Here is an 18,534-nt window from a genome sequence, read left to right on the forward strand (position 1 = left end):
GACGTTGTTAGGAAGTCCTACAAGTTGGTAGCTGGGTGGCCCAGAAGAGTCCGTTTAGGTCGTTGCTTCAAACGAGACGAGAATTGAGAGGCAGAAGCTGCATCCACAAACCAGTGGGTAGTCTTTCTCATCATCCACGTGATCGGAAAAGAGTTCTGGTCCTCTGTCAGTGCTTTTTGCCAGTAGCTGTTCACCTGGAAGGTCACCATCTTTGAACCCAGTAAGAGTGCTTTGCCGCATAGATTCTTCAGTTTACGCTGTTCTGCAGACACGACGTTAAAGCCTAAAATGGATGGTGAAAAATACCAAGGAACTTGACAGTATTTTGAATGGATTCCTTTAGGTACAACCACCGTTGCCCAAATAACCGGTGATAGGCCCACCCGTTCTCACCGCCAGACGAAATGTTTAATACATTAATGTTTTAAGTGTTTTCCACACATTAATGAGTTAAACGGACACCTGTTGAGGGTTTACTAGTCTGCCCAAAGCTACACGCCGTGCGTCCCGTGGTGGGTGATCAGTAAATGACTTCGTTGGTGCGGTGGACCTGCTCCCCTTGGTTTCTGGGGCATTTCAGGGGTCTCTTCCAGCAACGAAGGGGCGGCCAGAAATAGAGCAGAAGGAGAGAAGGTGGGGGGCCTGGGCTTCAGACACTGGTTAGTAAGAGAAGTCAATCTCATGCCTCATCGGTCCCATTTAAAGGGTGCTAAGGAACCAACTCAGTCTGAAAACCAGGGGGAAAGGAAAGAACCAAGGACTTCAAGTGTAAGTTAAAAAAAAGACAAGACAACAACCAGAGAAGTACAAAGAGCAACATTTTTAAATAAACGTTTACCGTAAAATTCTGTTATGGGAATGGACCTTTATATAACTGGTTCCCTGTTGATGGAGAATTTGTTTCTGTTTTCTCCTTCTCTTCCTCCTCCTCCTTGAATCCACAGACGGTACTTGTTTCTGTTATTTTGATGAACTTTAGGTTAGTCACAGGGTAAACTGTGGCAATGGGACTTCTGGGTTAGAAGGTATTTTTAAAGGTGTAGTAAAGATATTAATAAACCCCACCGTGTTGTCCTCTGGAAAGGTCACCCCACCTTGTCACCCCACACACTTTTATATAAATATAAATAAAAATATCTCTTTGTCTTTTTTTTTAATGTTTATATTTATTTTTGAGACAGAGACAGAGCATGAGTGGGGGAGGGGCAGATCGAGAGGAAGACACAGAAACTGAAGCAGGCTCCAGGCTGTCAGCACAGAGCCCGACGCAGGGCTTGAACTCGTCAACCGTGAGATCGTGACCTGAGCCGAAGTCGGACACTCATCCAACTGAGCCACCCAGGCGCCCCAGGGGTGTTGCAGTCTTAAAGCTAGCCTAGGTGAAGGTTGAAGCAGCATCAGAGTGCTGTGATCTGAATGTAATTTAGTTTTGAGTAAATTAATTTGTATTAATTTTTTTTAACTTCATATTTTTTGGCTAATGCTTTTTATTCATTTCTAATCAGGAGTCTTTAAATTTAATGCTTTGGTTGGTCCAAGGTGCACTGGGCTTCCATTATACTTATGGACATGTGGCTTCACAAGGAGGCACAGTGGGTGTTACAGGAAGGTCTCGGGCAGGAGCTGGCTATATGGTGTGCCCCGATCTTTTCAGCACAGAAACCCCAGAGGAGAGATGGGGTTTATAATGAGCGCTACAGCACGTTACAGATAAAGTGTTTTTGTAGACTCTACAGTCATGTGGAAATACAAGGTTATACTTCTTATAAGCTTACTTACTTTTGAAAGCAAAAACCTTTAATTAAATGTTCTTTTTAAAAACTTGTTTTTTCCTTTTCCTAAGTTTTTTTTTTTTAACGTTTATTTGTTTTTGAGACGGAGAGAGACAGAGCATGAATGGGGGAGGGTCAGAGAGAGAAGGAGACACAGAATCCGAAACAGGCTCCAGGCTCTGAGCTGTCAGCACAGAGCCCGACGCGGGGCTCGAACTCACAGGGTGTGAGATCATGACCTGAGCTGAAGTTGGACGCTCAACTGACTGAGCCACCCAGGTGCCCCTGAAAAAATTTTTTTTAATGTTTATTCATTTTTTTTTTTTTTGTTTTGAGAGAGAGAGTGAGACAAAGTGTAAGTGGGGGAGGGGCAGAGAAAGAGGGAGACACAGCATCCGAAGCAGGCCCCGGGCTCTGAGCTGTCAGCACAGAACCCGACGCAGGGCTCGAACTCACAAACCGCGAGATCATGACCTGAGCCGAAGTCAGACTCGTAACTGACTGAGCCACCCAGGTGCCCCTGGAATAGATTTTTGAGTGAGCACCTTCATAAATGCTTATGTGTGTTTGTGTATTCAGCATGTGCACATGGAATGAGAATGTTTGGCCAAATTAAAACATTTAAGAAGGCAGTTAACTCGGTTCGTGGGTTCGAGCCCCATGTCGGGCTCTGTGCTGACAGCTCGGAGCCTGGAGCCTGCTTTGGATTCTGTGTCTCCCTCTCTCTCTGCCCCTGCCCCACTCACATACTGTCTCTGTCTCTCAAAAATAAAATAAACATTAAAAAAAGAAAAAAAAAAAGAAGGCAGTTAAAAAAAGAAGGTGCTTGGCTGGTCCTGTCAGCAGAGCATGGGACTCTTGATCGTGGGGCTGTGAGTTCAAGTGCCACATTGTGTATAGAGATTGCTTAAAAATAAAATCCTAAAAGAAGAAAAAAGAAATTTTGAGGTGAGGACTTTAACAATTAGCATTTAGAAAAACAGCAAATACATTCTTTTCTATAGAATTAGAATCTTGGCAAATCTTTAAAGGAGCTTTGCTACATGAACATACGAGGAACCTGTCTGATTTCTTTCTGAGACTGATGTGGAGAAGTTTCAGGATTTCTTAATGTTTTCCATTATGATCTCTTTACCATATGTGTTCATGTTGTGAGATAAAAAACTTGTACATTGCAGGGGCGCCTGGGTGGCGCAGTCGGTTGGGCGTCCGACTTCAGCCAGGTCACGATCTCGCGGTCCGTGAGTTCGAGCCCCGCCTCAGGCTCTGGGCTGATGGCTCGGAGCCTGGAGCCTGTTTCCGATTCTGTGTCTCCCTCTCTCTCTGCCCCTCATGTTCATGCTCTGTCTCTCTCTGTCCCACAAATAAACGTTGAAAAAAAAATTAAAAAAAAAAAAAAGTTGTACATTGCAAATCACATAAGATTGCAAATAAATATTACAACGTTATTTTCCTCATCTTTTACGATTTAGCCTCTCAATTTAATTCCTCCTTGCAGGCATGTGAATTTTCCTTTACTACTAGATGGCTCTTCCAGTCGCCTGCACCACAAAGGAGCTTTTTCTCTCTCTAGTGTCGTATCCTGGGAACGGCAGGGATTTGGAAGAACCCTGCAACAGAGGCAGAAGGAGGAGATTTGAGTTTCGTGGGGTTTTGTCTTGCCTGCATTACATTTAAAAGTATCTTTGTCCGGAGAGGGAAGAAGAAATACTGCAGATTTGCAGGTTAATGTAATGGGGCTAAAGTCTTCTCTTTGTAACTTTGTGAATGGAGAAGAATATTCTCTGTATGTTTCCTTTCTTCTAGTTTTAAAACTTCCTAAATATTTCACTTTTAGGCCGTTTCCCACTTGTCTGATTTGGTTTTGTGTGGAATTTGACAACAGAGAAGACATTTTGTGGAATCATATAAACTTACCTTGCTGTGAGAGGTCACACCTGCCGCAAACAAACGATGCCACAACTGAGAACGTGTTAGACGCCAGCGTAGGGTATCTGTAAATATTCAGAAGTTAATACATGGGGAGAAGTTAAAAATGTTATTAGAGAAGAGGAAAAGGATACACTTTTCACAAGACTTTTTCAGAAAGAATGTTGAGGTCTGTCACGTGTAAAGACTTCAGTAAGATTATGATTGGACCAGCCTTTAGGAAAGGTCTGTGTATCCGTGTAGCAAAAAGACTTGTGGGATAGTGCCATGAAGTAAAGAAAGGCAAGTTAAAATAGGACAGGAGAGTAATTTCACGTTGTTTTCTGAAGAAGATAAGGCCCGGTACTTGTCAGGTTGAGGGGTGCAGAGCGCAGCTTGATCGTGTAATTCTAAAAGTACACTTGTAAACGTACCTTAAGTACATTCCTACCCTCCGACCCGGTCGTTCGAAGCATAAACATTTATGATAAGAAAATAATTTAAAAGACTTAAATACAGTTGCAGCAGAAACCAAGGGTGTACATACGTACAGAGCTTTTTATAGAAACGTTACATTTTCCAGAATAAAGACCCTGTGTTCGTGGCACAGAGACGGACGATCACCAGAGTCCCGTGCCGTGGCTGCTCAGCCGTACGCGTGCACGGGTCTGTTAATTGTGCACGGGTAGTTGTACATCTGCTTGCGAGGGGCAGTCAAGGCTCCGGAAACGTGCGCCCTGGAGGGTTTCGGTTCTGTGTTCACACGAGGAGACTGGGCAGTCTGCTGGTTTCACTTACAAGTCGGCAGACACAGAGTACGTGAATGGCACAGCCGTGGAGTCAGTCCCACTTTGTGTGGAGAGGGGGGACTCTGACCGTGGGGGAAGCCTCCAGAGTGGAGCTCTGTGGAGGCGGGGACCCGTCCTGCCCTGCGCGTCTCGGCGTTGCCGTCGAGGACCTGCTCTCAGCAAATGATCAGTGTTTCGTCTGGTACCCTTTTCTCTAAATTCTGGTTGCTGATTCGGGCTTCTAAACCCCTGTTAGGTGACCGCATCAGAATCACTCGAGCCCAATTCTGGGGCACCTGGGTGGCTCAGTCGGTTGAGCATCCAACTCTTGATTTCGGCTCAGATCATGATCTCACTGTTAGTAAGTTGGAGCGCTGCATCAGGCGCTGATGGTGTGGAGCCCGCTTGGGATTCTGTCTCTCCTTTTCTCTGCCCCTCCCCACTTGTGCGCGCTCTCTCTCTCTCTCTCTCTCTCTCTCAAAATAAATAAAAATTTTTTTTAAAGTACTCATGTGGGGGCGCCTGGGTGGCTCAGTCGGTTAAGCGTCCGACTTCGGCTCAGGTCACGATCTCACGGTCCGTGAGTTCGAGCCCCGCGTCGGGCTCTGTGCTGACAGCTCGGATCCTGGACCCTGCTTCCGATTCTGTGTCTCCTTCTCTCTCTGCTCCTCCCCTGGTCACGCTCTGTCTCTCTCTCAAAAATAAATAAACATTAAAAAATTAAAAAAAATTTTTTTTTTAAATAACAACTTCCTAGGTCTCCGTTCCCTGGAATTCTTATTCCTTCGTGTGGGCCTTTATTTCTCCAAGTTTTTATTTCAAAATAATTTTAAACCTTCAGAAAACTCAGAGAGTTCCCCTTGACTCTTCACCCAGCTTTTCTTCCTGTAACCCGATGAGACTGTAGCCCAACTGTTCAAACGAGGAAACGAACACTATCAAGATACTATTAACTGATCTGTGAGCCTTGTTTGAATTCTGCCAGTTTTCCCATTTATATCCTTTCTGTGGCCCAGGATCCGATCTAGGATCCCACGCTGCACTGAATGGTCTTGCTCTCCGGGTCTCTCGCAACATGTGCTCATAGCTCTTCAGTTTCTTTCTTCCGCAACCTTGGTAGTTTTGAAGAGCGAGCTTTAGTTTCTGGTCAGTGTCCCTCAATTTGGGCACGTGTGGTGTTTTCTCATGACTGTATTGCGCTTATGCCACAGGAGAGAGCTGTGCACGTGCCAGTACATCACATCAGGGGGTGTATGATGTCAGTAAGTCTTGTTACCGATGGTACTAACTTTGATTACTTAGTTAATGTTTCTGCACAGCGTTTTTACTCTGTAAAGTAACTCTTTTTTCCTTTGTTATTCAGCATCTCGTGAGGAGATCTTTGCAAATACCCTGTTTCTCAACAAAAATTACCTCGAGGCGGAAGGACCATAGTAACACTTGCTGCATTCAGGAGCATCAGTGATTCGGCTTTCAAATACCCTGCTTTCCTCATCGGGGTTGGGACTCTTCCGTGCAACAAGTGTCACTATGGAATTGGCTTGATTTTCTATTTTGACTGCTCCGTCTACTTTCAGTAGTTGGGAAGCCACCGTAAGAACTGCCCCTTTCCCTCACTTACTTGTTTATATTCCTGTGTCCCCGTGAGTATTTGTTGCGCGGGTTTCCGTCCGTCACCGTCACTTGCTCACTTTCCTGCTGCAGTCGTTGCAGCCTTGGCCGTCGGGAGCTCCTCTGAGTTAGCTTCTGTCTTCTTTCCGTATTTCCTTAAAAAAAATTTTTTTTTAACATTTATTTATTTATTTTTGAGGCAGAGAGAGACAGAGCATGAACGGGGGAGGGGCAGAGAGAGAGAGGGAGACACGGAATCCGAAGCAGGCTCCAGGCTCTGAGCCGTCAGCACAGAGCCTGACGCGGGGCTCGAACTCACGAACCGTGAGATCGTGACCTGAGCCGAAGTCGGCCGCTTAACCGACTGAGCCACCCAGGCGCCCCTCCACATTTCCTTTGTTTTCTAGCACGTACGTGCTTTGAATCATCACAAGATATCCCAGGCTCCAGGCTCGTCTTAGTTTTACCTGCAATGGCTCTCAAGTTCCAAGGGTCCCGGGTTTCTTTTACCAGAAGGTGGTGTTAGAAACCAAGGTCGGGGGCTGAACGTGCTCCTTGCTGCTGGGGTGTTAGTGCTTGGAGGCCCTTGGCGTGCACAGGGCTAGTAAGCACACGTGCGTGTGCCAGCACGTCTGCGTGCACACATCTGTTTCTGTACCTGTTGAGATACACGTATCTCTCTCTGTGTATATTTACACACACACAACCGTGAGTTTGTGAGTTCTTATCTCTGACTCGGATCCAGTAGGACACGGTTCTTCCTAACCTTCCCCCTTCTCTTACCTGTGACCGTTTTCTCCGGCAGCGAGAAACTTGGCTCCCACTGTCTGCAATATATTTTACTTGTTCACACCGTGTGTACACAAAGAGCAGTGACTCTACCTGGAGGCAGTTTTGTCCCCAGAGGGCCATTTGGCAATGTATAGAGACATTTTCAGTCTTCACAACTCAGGTGGGGGAGTCTAATGGCGTCTAGTGAGTAGGGGACCGCCTGTACGCGCAGGACAGGACGAAGAATGAAATGGACCACAATGCCAGCAGTGCCGATGTTGAGAAACCTTGAATGTCCAGTAGTTTCGGAATGGTCGTTTACCCCTGTGAAAAATAAATTTCCTGGGGCGCCTGGGGGACTCCGTTGGTTAAGCTTCTTTCTGACGTTGGTTTCGGCTCAGGTCATGATCTCACGGTTCGTGAGGTTCAGCCACACGTGGGGCTCTGTGTTGACAGTGCAGAGCTTGCTTGGGATTCTCTCTCTCTCCCTCTCCCTCCCTTTCTCTCTCTCTCTCCCTCTCCCTCCCTTTCTCTCTCTCTCTCTGCCTTTCCCTGCTCATGTGCATGCTTTCTCTCTCCCTCTCAAAACAAAAACACAAAAAACAAACAAAAAAAAAAACACATAAAAATGAATATACTAAGTGGCATATAATATTGGTGTAGTTATTTTTTTCTTTAGTCTTACAGCATTTATTCAAAACAGTGTCATCCAGCGTTTACTAAGGTTCGTTCCTTCCCCCACTTCCTTTAGTATGGTTGTTACTCACTTAGGATACAGTTAGGGTCACGGTTACTGTTTGTACTCAGTTGGGGTTTGACTGATTGAATATGTGAAACATCACGGTTCTAAAAGAGCCCAGGGCGTCTGGGTGGCTCAGTCGGTTAAGCGGCCGACTTCAGCTCAGGTCACGATCTCACAGTCCGTGAGTTCAAGCCCCGCGTTGGGCTCTGTGCTGACCGCTCAGAGCCTGGAGCCTGTTTCAGATTCTGTGTCTCCCTCTCTCTCTCTGACCCTCCCCCGTTCATGCTCTGTCTCTCTCTGTCTCAAAAATAAATAAACGTTAAAAATAAAATAAAATAAAATAAAATAAAATAAAATAAAATAAAATAAAATAAAATAAAATAAAATAAAATAAAAAAATAAAATAAAATAAAATAAAATAAAATAGAGCGGTACACAAAGATCCGCTCCCAAGGTGGGAATCTGTTTTCACAAGGTCCCCAGATGATTCCAATACTCACCTGTTCAGAACCGACGGTGTAGCTTATGGGCTTTGAAGTCAGACCTGAATTTAAACCCAGTCTCTTACCAGGTATGTAATGTCAGGTAGGTCCCTTTCAACCTCTGAGCCTGTACTTCCAAGGGTTGTTGTGACGATATGAAAACATACATGCAGTGCTCGTCACAATGCCTGCACACGGCACCCAGGTGAGAGCTGATCTCGTTCTTTCACGTATCCATTTAACAAGCAAGTTGTGTTGCTGCTGTGTCCTGAGGCCCCATACTGCTTCCTCATGAGGCCGAATAACGAAGACGCTGTTCGTGCCTTTGAGTAGTTCACCTTCTAGGGAGGTTCTTGGCGGTTTTGCAGAAGGTACAATGGCCATTTCCTACATTGATGTGCGGTATAAGAGACTAGGATAGTAATAAATCATGATTTTATGGAAGCTTGTCCCTAGAAAGCCTCACTGGTGCAGACTGTGTGTGCACTTGTCTGGTGAGCTATCGTGGTAAGAAACAACAATCTAGAGACACAGGTAGTATGTGTCTCAGACTCTGTCAGATAGAAGACATTCCAGGCTTCTAAGGATGTCTAGATACCAGGCCATTTGAGTGAAGTTGAATTCTGTAGTGAGTGTCTGTAGTCCGATGTTTAGCGTTCTTAGATACCAGGCATTCAAGTGATTTTTTAATGAGTGCTTTTCAATTTCATTATGTGTACAGATCATCTGGGGATTTAGTTAAAAAGCAGAATCAGAGTCAGTAGATGTGGACGGGGGCCTGGGAATCTGCACTTATACCAAGCTCCCAGCAGATGTAGTTGGCCGTGGGTCCCACGTTGAGTCATGAGAGTTATTGCACAACTTTGAAATTGTATTTTCTGGCTTTCGGTCCTAGTTCTTGTACTTACTAGACAGGCGCCTGTTAGGAGTGGTTAATTTCACTCTGCATGTTGTATGATGTTATTAGCTATCGAACTCAACACAGGTAACAATTAACATTTTAAATTAACAACGTGAAGACAAGCCTCCAACAACTAATTGGTAGAATCGACAGACGAGTGTCATAATTTGGTGTTGCAGCTAAGGATGTCCTTCTTCCATTTGATCTACATTTTATCTGTGAGCCCCCCCCCCCCCCCGCCCCCATTGTGACAGCCACTGACACGGATACCTAAATAAACGAAAATTAGGACCAGAGTTTTGTTTTGTTTTGTTTTTTTCAACGTTTATTTATTTTTGGGACAGAGAGAGAGCATGAACGGGGGAGGGGCAGAGAGAGAGGGAGACACAGAATCGGAAACAGGCTCCAGGCTCTGAGCCGTCAGCCCAGAGCCCGACGCGGGGCTCGAACTCACGGACCGTGAGATCGTGACCTGGCTGAAGTCGGACGCTTAACCGACTGCGCCACCCAGGCGCCCCCGTTTTGTTTTTTTAAGTAAGCTCTAAGCCCAACGTGGGGCTTGAACTCACGACCTGACAGCAAGAATTGCCCGCTCTACTGACCGAGCCGGCCAGGTGCCCCAGGACCAGAAGTTTTAAAAAATATATACGTATGTTAACACTGCTCTCACTATATTCATGTATAAATAATAAATAAAAAATGTTTTAGTGGAACAGTTTTCGAACTACCAATAAATGAAAGAGAATAATGTATTATTTACATTATCCTGTTAAATTTTCTGATTTGTTTTTTCTTAATTAATTTTTTGATATAGAAGTACATTTCTGTAATTTATATTGTAAATCGAGGGTATGTGCTCAAGGGTACTTTACCCATAGAGGGTGGAAGAAGAAAGTTTAGATTTCACTGCTACGGAGCAGAGAAAAAATGGCTTTCTTTTGAAAAAACATTGAGGGCAGATGTTGATGGTTTGCCACTAGGACTAAATGAAGCTCTCCTTAGGGTGTTTGCAGGGTATCTGACACGGAGAGACTGTGATTCCCTTGATGTAGTGTAGCTGGAATTGGGGGCCCTTCACTTGGAAGTAAATGTTTGTGGTGACACAGCGTCCCTCCCCTCCCCGAAACAGAGGGCGAGGGACCCTAGAATTGAGGTGACCAGCTAGTCTGTTACATTAACTAAATGGAGTTGACCTAGTCCCGGTTCATGAGGGTTCTAAGAGTCTTCGGAAGAAAGCAGTTGTTATAGGTGAGTGTACATGGATTAGCCTGCCCGCTTGGGGCCCCGCTTTTCTCGGTCTTTGAGCCCGAGTGCCCAGACTTTGCGCTCCGTGGCACCTTTGACACTCTTAAAATTGGTGGAGGATCTCAAGGAACTTCTGTTTATATGAGTTACAGCCATCAGTCGTTAACCACAGCAGGAATTAAAACAGAATTTTAAAATATTCATTAATTCATTAAAAAGATAAAACTATTGCATGTCAACATAAATAACATATTTCATGAAAAATAACTGTATTTCCCAAAAGAAAAATTAGAAGAGTGGCATTATTGTACATTGTTTACAAATCTCTTTAATGTCTGGTTCACTAGAAGACAGTGGAGTTTTCTCTCTGCTTTTACACTCATTCCACTCCCTCTGTCACAATATGGCGCATCGTGTAGCTTCTGGAAAACTCTGTTGGACACTCATGACCCATGAAGAGGGGACCGACATCACGTAGACCTGACCTTGCTGGCACCCTGGAGGGGCCTGTGGGAACCCAGGGTTTCCCTTCATCCTGGGCTAAGGAGGGAGTTGCTGTGGCTGTTTGTGGCCAGCACAGGGCCAGGGGCTGGGTCTGCCTCTCTGGAGAGGCTCGGTGGGGAGTTGGCGGGGGCTTGGCTAGGGGTGCCTTCTGGGTGCCCCATGTCCTGTTTCGGTCTCCCGGGCCGTTACAGGTCTCAGATCAAGCTTCGTGGCGCTCTGATAGCCCACAAGCCGCCTGGGTGTGTATCTGCTGAGTCCAGTAAACTCTTCTGGACGAACCTATTCCAGGTTCACTGAGAAATCAATTAAATGGATAGAATTTGCTCAGTTTCTAGTTTTCCTCTTATAAATTATTCGTATCTGTTCTTTTTGTTAGTCAACATTAGCTGGAAAGACGAATGAAAGTTTTATTATTAATGCAAGACCTTGAAATGATCATACAAAATTGATACGCTTTTTTTTTTTTAATTTTTTTTCAACTTTTTTTTTTTTTTTTTTTTTTTTTTTTTGGGACAGAGAGAGACAGAGCATGAACGGGGGAGGGGCAGAGAGAGAGGGAGACACAGAATCGGAAACAGGCTCCAGGCTCCGAGCCATCAGCCCAGAGCCTGACGCGGGGCTCGAACTCACGGACCGCGAGATCGTGACCTGGCTGAAGTCGGACGCTTAACCGACTGCGCCACCCAGGCGCCCCGATACGCTTGTTTTTTGTTGTGATATATAGGCCCTTGGTTGAGTTTTGTTAAAGATATATATACATGGTAATATCTTCTGCAATGAAATTACTCCTAATATGTTGCAGAATTAAATATATCCCGTTTTATGCCACGTCACGTGGAGTCCGCCTGGTATTTCATAGAGTACCGTGATGTTCTGGTGTTCTGCCCAGTGAAGAGGTTTGAAAACCCTACAGAGGGTGACCAGGGAGGCGCTGTTTAGGCCCGAGCTGCTGCGTGTGATGTAGCACCCGGAGCCCCCGTCATCGCGGCCGTGGGGACACGGGGCAGAGACTCGGCGATCCCTCCCCGGCCCGCTGATGGGGCTGACACTCAGGCTCCTCCCGTGTCTCTCCTTCATGGTTTCCTGATGCTGATGGCAGACGGGGCGGGGGCAGGGACCCTGAGTATTGGGTGCCGGGAGACGGGGAGCCCAGCGGCGGGGACAGCTGCCACAGCTGACCGTTAGCACTTGTTTCGTTGGCTGACGATTCAGGCCCCCGGCGCGTTCAGGAAATGTGTGCGGACCTACCGTGTGCTTTAGAATCACGTCGAAGAAATCCACACACTATAAAGCTGGTGTTTTGAGGAAGCTGCACCGACTGTGAGAAGACCGTGTTTGCATCTCCCTGGTAAATAAAACCTGCCTTTCTTCCTCCGGGAGGATTAAGTAGCCAGGAGGCTGCTCTTTGAAGCTGCTGGACTTGCACAGGCCCGGCCGGCAGCCCAGAGGTGGAGGAAGCCGGTGTACTTTGATGTCAGAGCTGATTTCAGACCATCTTAGGTTGCGTTTTCTTTGAAGCACCGTGATTCTAGGCGACCTCTGCGCACGTAGGGCCAATCAGTTGACCTAGAAGAGCCTAGAAAGAAAAGGCCTTTGCCGAAGAAAGGGAGTTGAAAATAGCTACAGGTTATTTGAAATATCATGTTTACTTAAAGAGTTTTGAGAGAGATTATTTGGAGTTAATCTAGTTTCCCTAAAAGCACGAGATTAGTTGTTCAGAATGATTTCTTGTGGGAAGTTAACGATTGGTTGTGGTGCGTCCCTTGGAATTCTCTGGGCTCCGGCAGATCCGACTTGCAGATATTTCTGGGAGGGGCCTGTTTAGGGTTGGGTGCACAACTGCATAAACACGGAGTGTTTTAAATAAAGGGTTTTGAGTCGGAAAAAATAAACACAGAGGCTGAAGGTTCAGTTCAGAGATACGGAGTTACCAGGTTTCTTTTCCCTGATGTCAAGTTAATGGGAAATTGGAAACCCAGAGCTGGTTTGTGTTACCCTCCTACACCTTAAAACGTTGCTTGTCAGGACAGGCACATTTTTAAAATACTTGTTTGAATACCTGAATTATAAGCCTTATTTTCCTGCCAGCTTGTCACCCTTCTGAATGGTTGTTCTGGTAACACAGCATCTGGACACTTCTCAACCAGTTGGGATTAAAAGAAGCTGGTCAAAGTGTTTTCTTCTCCCTTTGCTCTTACGTCCGCAGGCCCGGGTACTTTCTGGTTTCAGGCATGATAGTTTCTTAAACTAAGTATTTATAAATATCACACTGCTTTTTTTTTTTTTTTTTAATTTTTTTTTTCAACGTTTATTTATTTTTGGGACAGAGAGAGACAGAGCATGAACGGGGGAGGGGCAGAGAGAGAGGGAGACACAGAGTCGGAAACAGGCTCCAGGCTCTGAGCCATCAGCCCAGAGCCCGACGCGGGGCTCGAACTCACGGACCTCGAGATCGTGACCTGGCTGAAGTCGGACGCTTAACCGACTGCGCCACCCAGGCGCCCCTCACACTGCTTTTTTTAAAAAAACTTTAGGGGCACCTGGGTGGCTCAGTCGGTTGAGTGTCCGACTTCAGCTCAGGTCATGATCTCACCACTTGTGGGTTCAAGCCCCGTGTCGGGCTCTGTGCTGTCAGCTCAGAGCCTGGAGCCTGCTTCGGATTCTGTGTCTCCCTCTGTCTCTGCCCCTCCCCTGTTCATGCTCTGTCTCTCTCTGTCTCAAAAAAATAAATTAATTAATTAATAAAAACATTTAAAAAATTTAAAAAACAAAAACAAAAAAACTTTAATCTTTTTTTTTTTTTTTTTATTTAAACTAAAAACAACAACTATGTTTCTCCTACCCTCTACTCCCTCTCCCCACCCCGCCACCCCTGGCCCCTACCAATCTATTCTTGTGTACCTTTGAGCTTGGGGTGTCTGTTTTAGATTCTACAATAAGAGAGATCATACGGTGTTTCTGTTTCTCTGTCTGACTTATTTCATTTAGCATAACGCCCTCACAGCCCATCCATGTTGTTGCAGATCACAAGGTTTCATACTTTTTTATGGCTGAGTAATATTCCGTTATTACATGTACACACACACACACACGCACGCACGCACGCACGCCAGATCTCTATCCAGTCGTCTGTCAGTGGACACGTGGGCGGTCGTAAATAGTGCTACAGTGAACATGGGGGGGGCAGATATCTTTTCAAGTTAGCCTTCTCATTTTCTTCAGATGAGTACCCAGAAGTGGGATTGCTGGGTCGTAGGGTAGTTCTGTTGTTAACTTTCTGAGGACCCTCCACACTGTTTTCCAGAGCGGCCGCGCCCGTGTGCATTCCCACCAACGGTGCACGGGGGGTCCCCTTTCTCCGCAGCCTCGCCAGCACCTGTTGTTTCCCGGGTCGTTGATCTTGGCCATCCTGGCGGGCGTGAGGTGGTATCTCCCTCATCGTGGCTCTGATTGGCGTCTCCCTCGTGATGAGTGACATTGAGCATCTTTTCGTGTGTCTGTTGCCATCTGCGTGTCCTGTGTGGAAACATGCCTATTCGGCTTGTCTGCCCATTTTAAAACCACATTTTTTTTTTCTGTTGAATTGTGTGCGTTCTTTCCATATTTTGAATATTAGGCCCTTAGCAGATGCATGGTCTGCAAATATCTTCTCCCACTCAGTAGGCTGCCATTTCGTTCTGTGGATGGTTCCCTTTGCTTTATTACTTAAAAACACCACGTTGCCCTTGTGTTTAATGTTTTCATGCTCAAAATAATGATGTCTCTGAGGATGGAAACAGCATTTTCCTACCTTAGCAGGTGGGAGTGGGGCTCAGAGGTCACTGTAGGGCAGGAGTGACCCTGCTCTGGCCCTTCTTCAGATTGGGGCTTCCGCAGGGACTCTCCGGGGGGCTGGGCTGCTTGGTCTTTGAAAGGTCGGTGATGGAACTCACAGCTGTGGGAGGGGAGGGTCAGCAAAGTGGGTCCGAGTGGGTCCGGTCTGCCTGAGGGTCAGCAGCAAGCCGGCCTTTCATACCCGTCGTTTCATTCGAGCCCATCCCCAGTAAAGGCTCAGCTTTCTGGACTGACCCCAGGCAGCGACCCGCTGCGAAGAGAAGAGACGCGTGCGCCGCGGAGGGAGGCCGCCGGCAGTGTCTGCTTTAGGGTGAGCCTCACACGTGACGTGCCGGCCGCTACGTCGTGTGAGCGAGACGGAGCCATTGTCTCCGTGGACGTGCACCGTATGCACACGTGTGTGGAACACACCGTCTTCTCAAGAGTACGCGGCGTCTTTCTTGAGAGACAGAGCGGGGGAGGGGCAGAGAGAGAGGGAGACACCGAATCCGAAGCAGCTCCAGGCTCCGAGCTGTCGGCGCAGAGCCCGACGCGGGGCTGGAACCCACGAACCGTGAGATCGTGACCTGGGCCAAAGTCAGCCAGCTGAGCCACCCAGGCTCCCCTAAAAAGGTTTTTCTTAATGTTGCCAGCGTTACCTCAGCAATATGTAACGTTCAAAGGAAGACAGTTTTCACTGTTGACAATCTTGAAAAAAAATTCTTAACCTCTATTTTGCTGTTTCAGAGCAGAAACCTTAAGGAACAATCTATTGAGAAGTTTCGTACCTGCGAATCTAACTCATTTTGAAATCAGTCATAACCGAGAGCTGTGCGTTTTGAGTTCTTTTGTTGAGAAGAACTCTTTTTTTATTTTTTAATGTTTATTTTTGAGAGAGAGAGAGAGAGAGAGAGAGAGAGAGAGAGCTCAAGCAGGGGAGGGGCAGAGAGAGAGAGAGAAAGGGAGACACAGAATCCAAAGCAGGCTCCAGGCTCCGAGCTGTCAGCGCTGGACTCGTGAACTCCGAGATCATGACCTGAGCCGAAGTCGGGCGCTTAACCGACTGAACCACCCAGGTCCCCTGTTGGCAAATCTTCTTAAATATTAAATATCAGCTGGAAAACAGAAGTGAAGGATGAATAGTGTATTATTACTAAGAGAGATTTCCTTTAGTATGTAGAAGATTACAATCTGCAGACTTTAGCCATTTTTAACTGATTATAGCTTCCTTATAAGGAACTGCCCATCATTGTTAAACAGGCTCATTTATTCAGCCTATGTAATTGTCCACTTCGTTCTTTGTGACCGACTTTTTGTTACATTTTGCGCTGGAGACACAATCAGAAGCGAGTGGAACACACATCTCTTACTGTTTATCACCTGTTCATTTAACAGATAATTCTTGAACACCAGCCGTGCACCTGGCGCTGTTCTGCAGGCTGGGGTCGTGGTCCGTGGAGGAAGAAGCAGTCAGTAAATAATGGGTGCTTAAGCTAATTGCAGAGAGGGATCAGTGCTTCACAGATGGGGAGGGCTAATCTGTTAGATCTTTTAGGCTGCTCTGCGTTCTAGAAGATGCTAGTACGACTAATCACACACATAAATATGATAAATGCCGAGCAGGAAAAGTAGAGTCCTGTGAGACCGTGTCAGTGAGGAGGTGGGGACCAGTCCATTCCAGGGAGACGGGAGAGATTCCTGGGGGAGGTCACATTTGAGCTCGGATTTGAATGTTGGCTGGGTGTGCTGGTCTCCAGGGGCCGCCATATCAAGGCCACAGACCGGGTGGCGTAAACAATACGGAATTGTTGCCTTACAGTCTGGAGACTGTAAGTCTGGGATGAGGGTCCTCTTCTCCAGCTTCTAGTGATTTGTTGGCAGTCCTTAGGGTTTCTGGCTTGTACACTCGTCACCCTATCTCCACCTTCATCCTTACACGGGCATTCTCCCTGTGCGTGTTCTGTGTCCAAGCTTCCCCTTTTATAAGGATACCAGTCGTATGACCTCATCCTGAGAAATTACTCTGTATTGGCCCTGTTTCCAAATGAAGTCACATTCTGGGGCGTTGCGGGTTAGGGCTTCAGTATATACATTTGGGGGACACGGTTTAAACCACAGCACCAGGAGTTTGCAGAATGAAGAGGGAGGGGAAACCTTTTTGTCAGGAAGGAAGGACAGCACGTGAGGGTCTTGTGTTGGAAAGAAGCGTGGCTCACTTAAGGACGGACTGGGGAGCACATGCAGTGAGGTGGCCCCAGAACATTCTGAAGGTGGGACAGGTATGGAGGCCACGTGGGCCCGGGGCATGGCCTGAAGGAAAATTTCCAGGTGGCAACATCCAGTAGACAGAAGTTTGTGCGTGTCGACCAGGAGAGAGGCTGAGGCTCCAGAGAAGGACCTGGGCTCAGGGCATTCGGGGTCAGACTTGGCTAAACTCACTCAGGAACAGTGTCTCCGACGGGAGGGCTGGGATGGCACGTGAGGAGAGCCCGTGTGAGGAAGGTGTCGGAACAAGAAGCCCACGAAATGGCAGAGAGCGACATGAGGTAGAAACACCTGGTTGCAGGGGCGTCTGACGCTTGGTTTTGGCTCAGGTCACGATCTCATGGTTTGTGGGTTCGACGCACATCGGGCTCTCTGCCGACAGCGCGGATCCTGCTTGTGATTCTCTCTCTCTCTCTCTCTCTCTCTCTCTCAAATAAATACTTAAACTTAGAAAAAAAGAAATACCTGGATGGAACGCTGGTCAGAAAACCGAGTTCGAGGTGTGCCGGGAAGGAGGGACGGGCCGATGGGGTCAGATGCCAGGCGGAGGTCGAGTCGGGCAGCTGAGAAGAGATTTGAGGTCAAAGACCCGCCCGTGTAGGAGGTGAGAGTGGAAACCAGGCTTTTGTGTGTTGGGGACGGAAGAGAAGATGGCGAGGCGGAAGGAGTACAAGTGAGTGTGTGTGTAAAGTGCACATTTGCACACTTGCACAGAGAAATATTGCGGCCTGCGGGGGGGGGGGGCAGGGGCACGGACCCGCGAGGCCAGACGGTGCTGTGGGAAGGCGAGCAGATGGGCGGTGCTGGGAGGTGGAGACGCGGAACAGAGGCGGTCGTCGCTTCCCGCTTCCCCGGGTGGAGAAATCGGGAGAACGGACAACACTCTCACCCTCCGCCGGCGGGTTGGCAGCCGGGCCGAGGCGCCGGTGCCACGGGTCCCGCTGACCGCAGGCCCCGAACCGGAGCAGGAAACGTGGGCCCCGGCGGCGCGCCCGGGGCGTGTTCCCGGGACGCGGACGGGAGCGCGCAGCGAGCGGGGGCGCGTAGTCGTGCGTGCGGGGGCGCGCGGTCGTGCGCGGGGGCGCGCGGGATCCGTGCGGCGGGGGCGCGCGCGGTCCGTGCGGCGGGGGCGCGCGGTCGTGCGGCGGGGGCGCGCGGTCTGCGGCGGCGCGCGCTCGCGGCGGGGGCGCGCGGTCGTGCGGCGGGGGCGCGCGGTCGTGCGGCGGGGGCGCGCGGTCGTGCGGCGGGGGCGCGCGTTCCCACGTGTGGTCAGCCGCGGCTGTTGTCGGCGGAGCAAACACGGGTAACAAGCGCGCTCGCATAGTGGACTTGGCCTGAGTCCAGTGAGGGGGGTTCCAGGAGGGAACAAATGTTCGCAGCCAAGTGCGTTCGCAAGCGGACAGTCTGGACGTGCCGTTCTCTCTCTAGCAGATTCAAACGTTACGTTATTGAACACCACCTGAGTGTGCGTGCTGCGGGTTTCCAGGGCTTGGCACTGGCTACAGGCTCCGATTACTGTGACTTGATTACTGTAAATGCTCTCGGGGAACAGATGCAGGAAGGTGTGCGTGTGGCTGTGGAACACTCCGACGGGGCATGGAATCCGATCTACAGAGTCAGTTAGCAAAGCAAGGTCGACCTTACCGGCAAGGCCACAACCAGGGCAAGCAGACAAAATAATTTCACTGTTAAAAAAGGAAACGGATGTGGAATTTAAGAAACAAAACAAGTG

General features: G+C 48.0%; 2 protein-coding genes across 3 annotated transcripts in view; one reads left to right on the plus strand and one right to left on the minus strand.

Annotated features, from left to right (window-relative positions):
* Window positions 1–18,534, plus strand: part of DISP1 (dispatched RND transporter family member 1) — a 190,594-nt gene that overhangs the window by 81,056 nt on the left and 91,004 nt on the right. The window lies entirely within an intron of this gene.
* On the minus strand, window positions 14,543–18,124 carry LOC116737859 (early nodulin-75-like). Its single transcript, XM_032591864.1, has 2 exons — window positions 17,692–18,124; window positions 14,543–14,658 (listed from the first exon to the last, which is right to left on the minus strand). Exons 1-2 carry the CDS (start codon window positions 18,122–18,124, stop codon window positions 14,543–14,545), a joined length of 549 nt encoding a protein of 182 aa, XP_032447755.1.

This window comes from Lynx canadensis, chromosome F1, assembly GCF_007474595.2.
Source record: "Lynx canadensis isolate LIC74 chromosome F1, mLynCan4.pri.v2, whole genome shotgun sequence".
NCBI classification, from domain to species: Eukaryota; Metazoa; Chordata; class Mammalia; order Carnivora; family Felidae; genus Lynx; species Lynx canadensis.

Coding starts and splice junctions, on each gene's coding strand:
- LOC116737859 (XM_032591864.1), bottom strand. CDS start 18,124: ATGCGAGCGCGCTTGTTACCCGTGTTTGCTCCGCCGACAACAGCCGCG. Junction 14,659..17,691: donor TGCCAACCCGCCGGCGGAGG/GTGAGAGTGTTG, acceptor CCCCTCCCACAG/CTGTGAGTTCCATCACCGAC.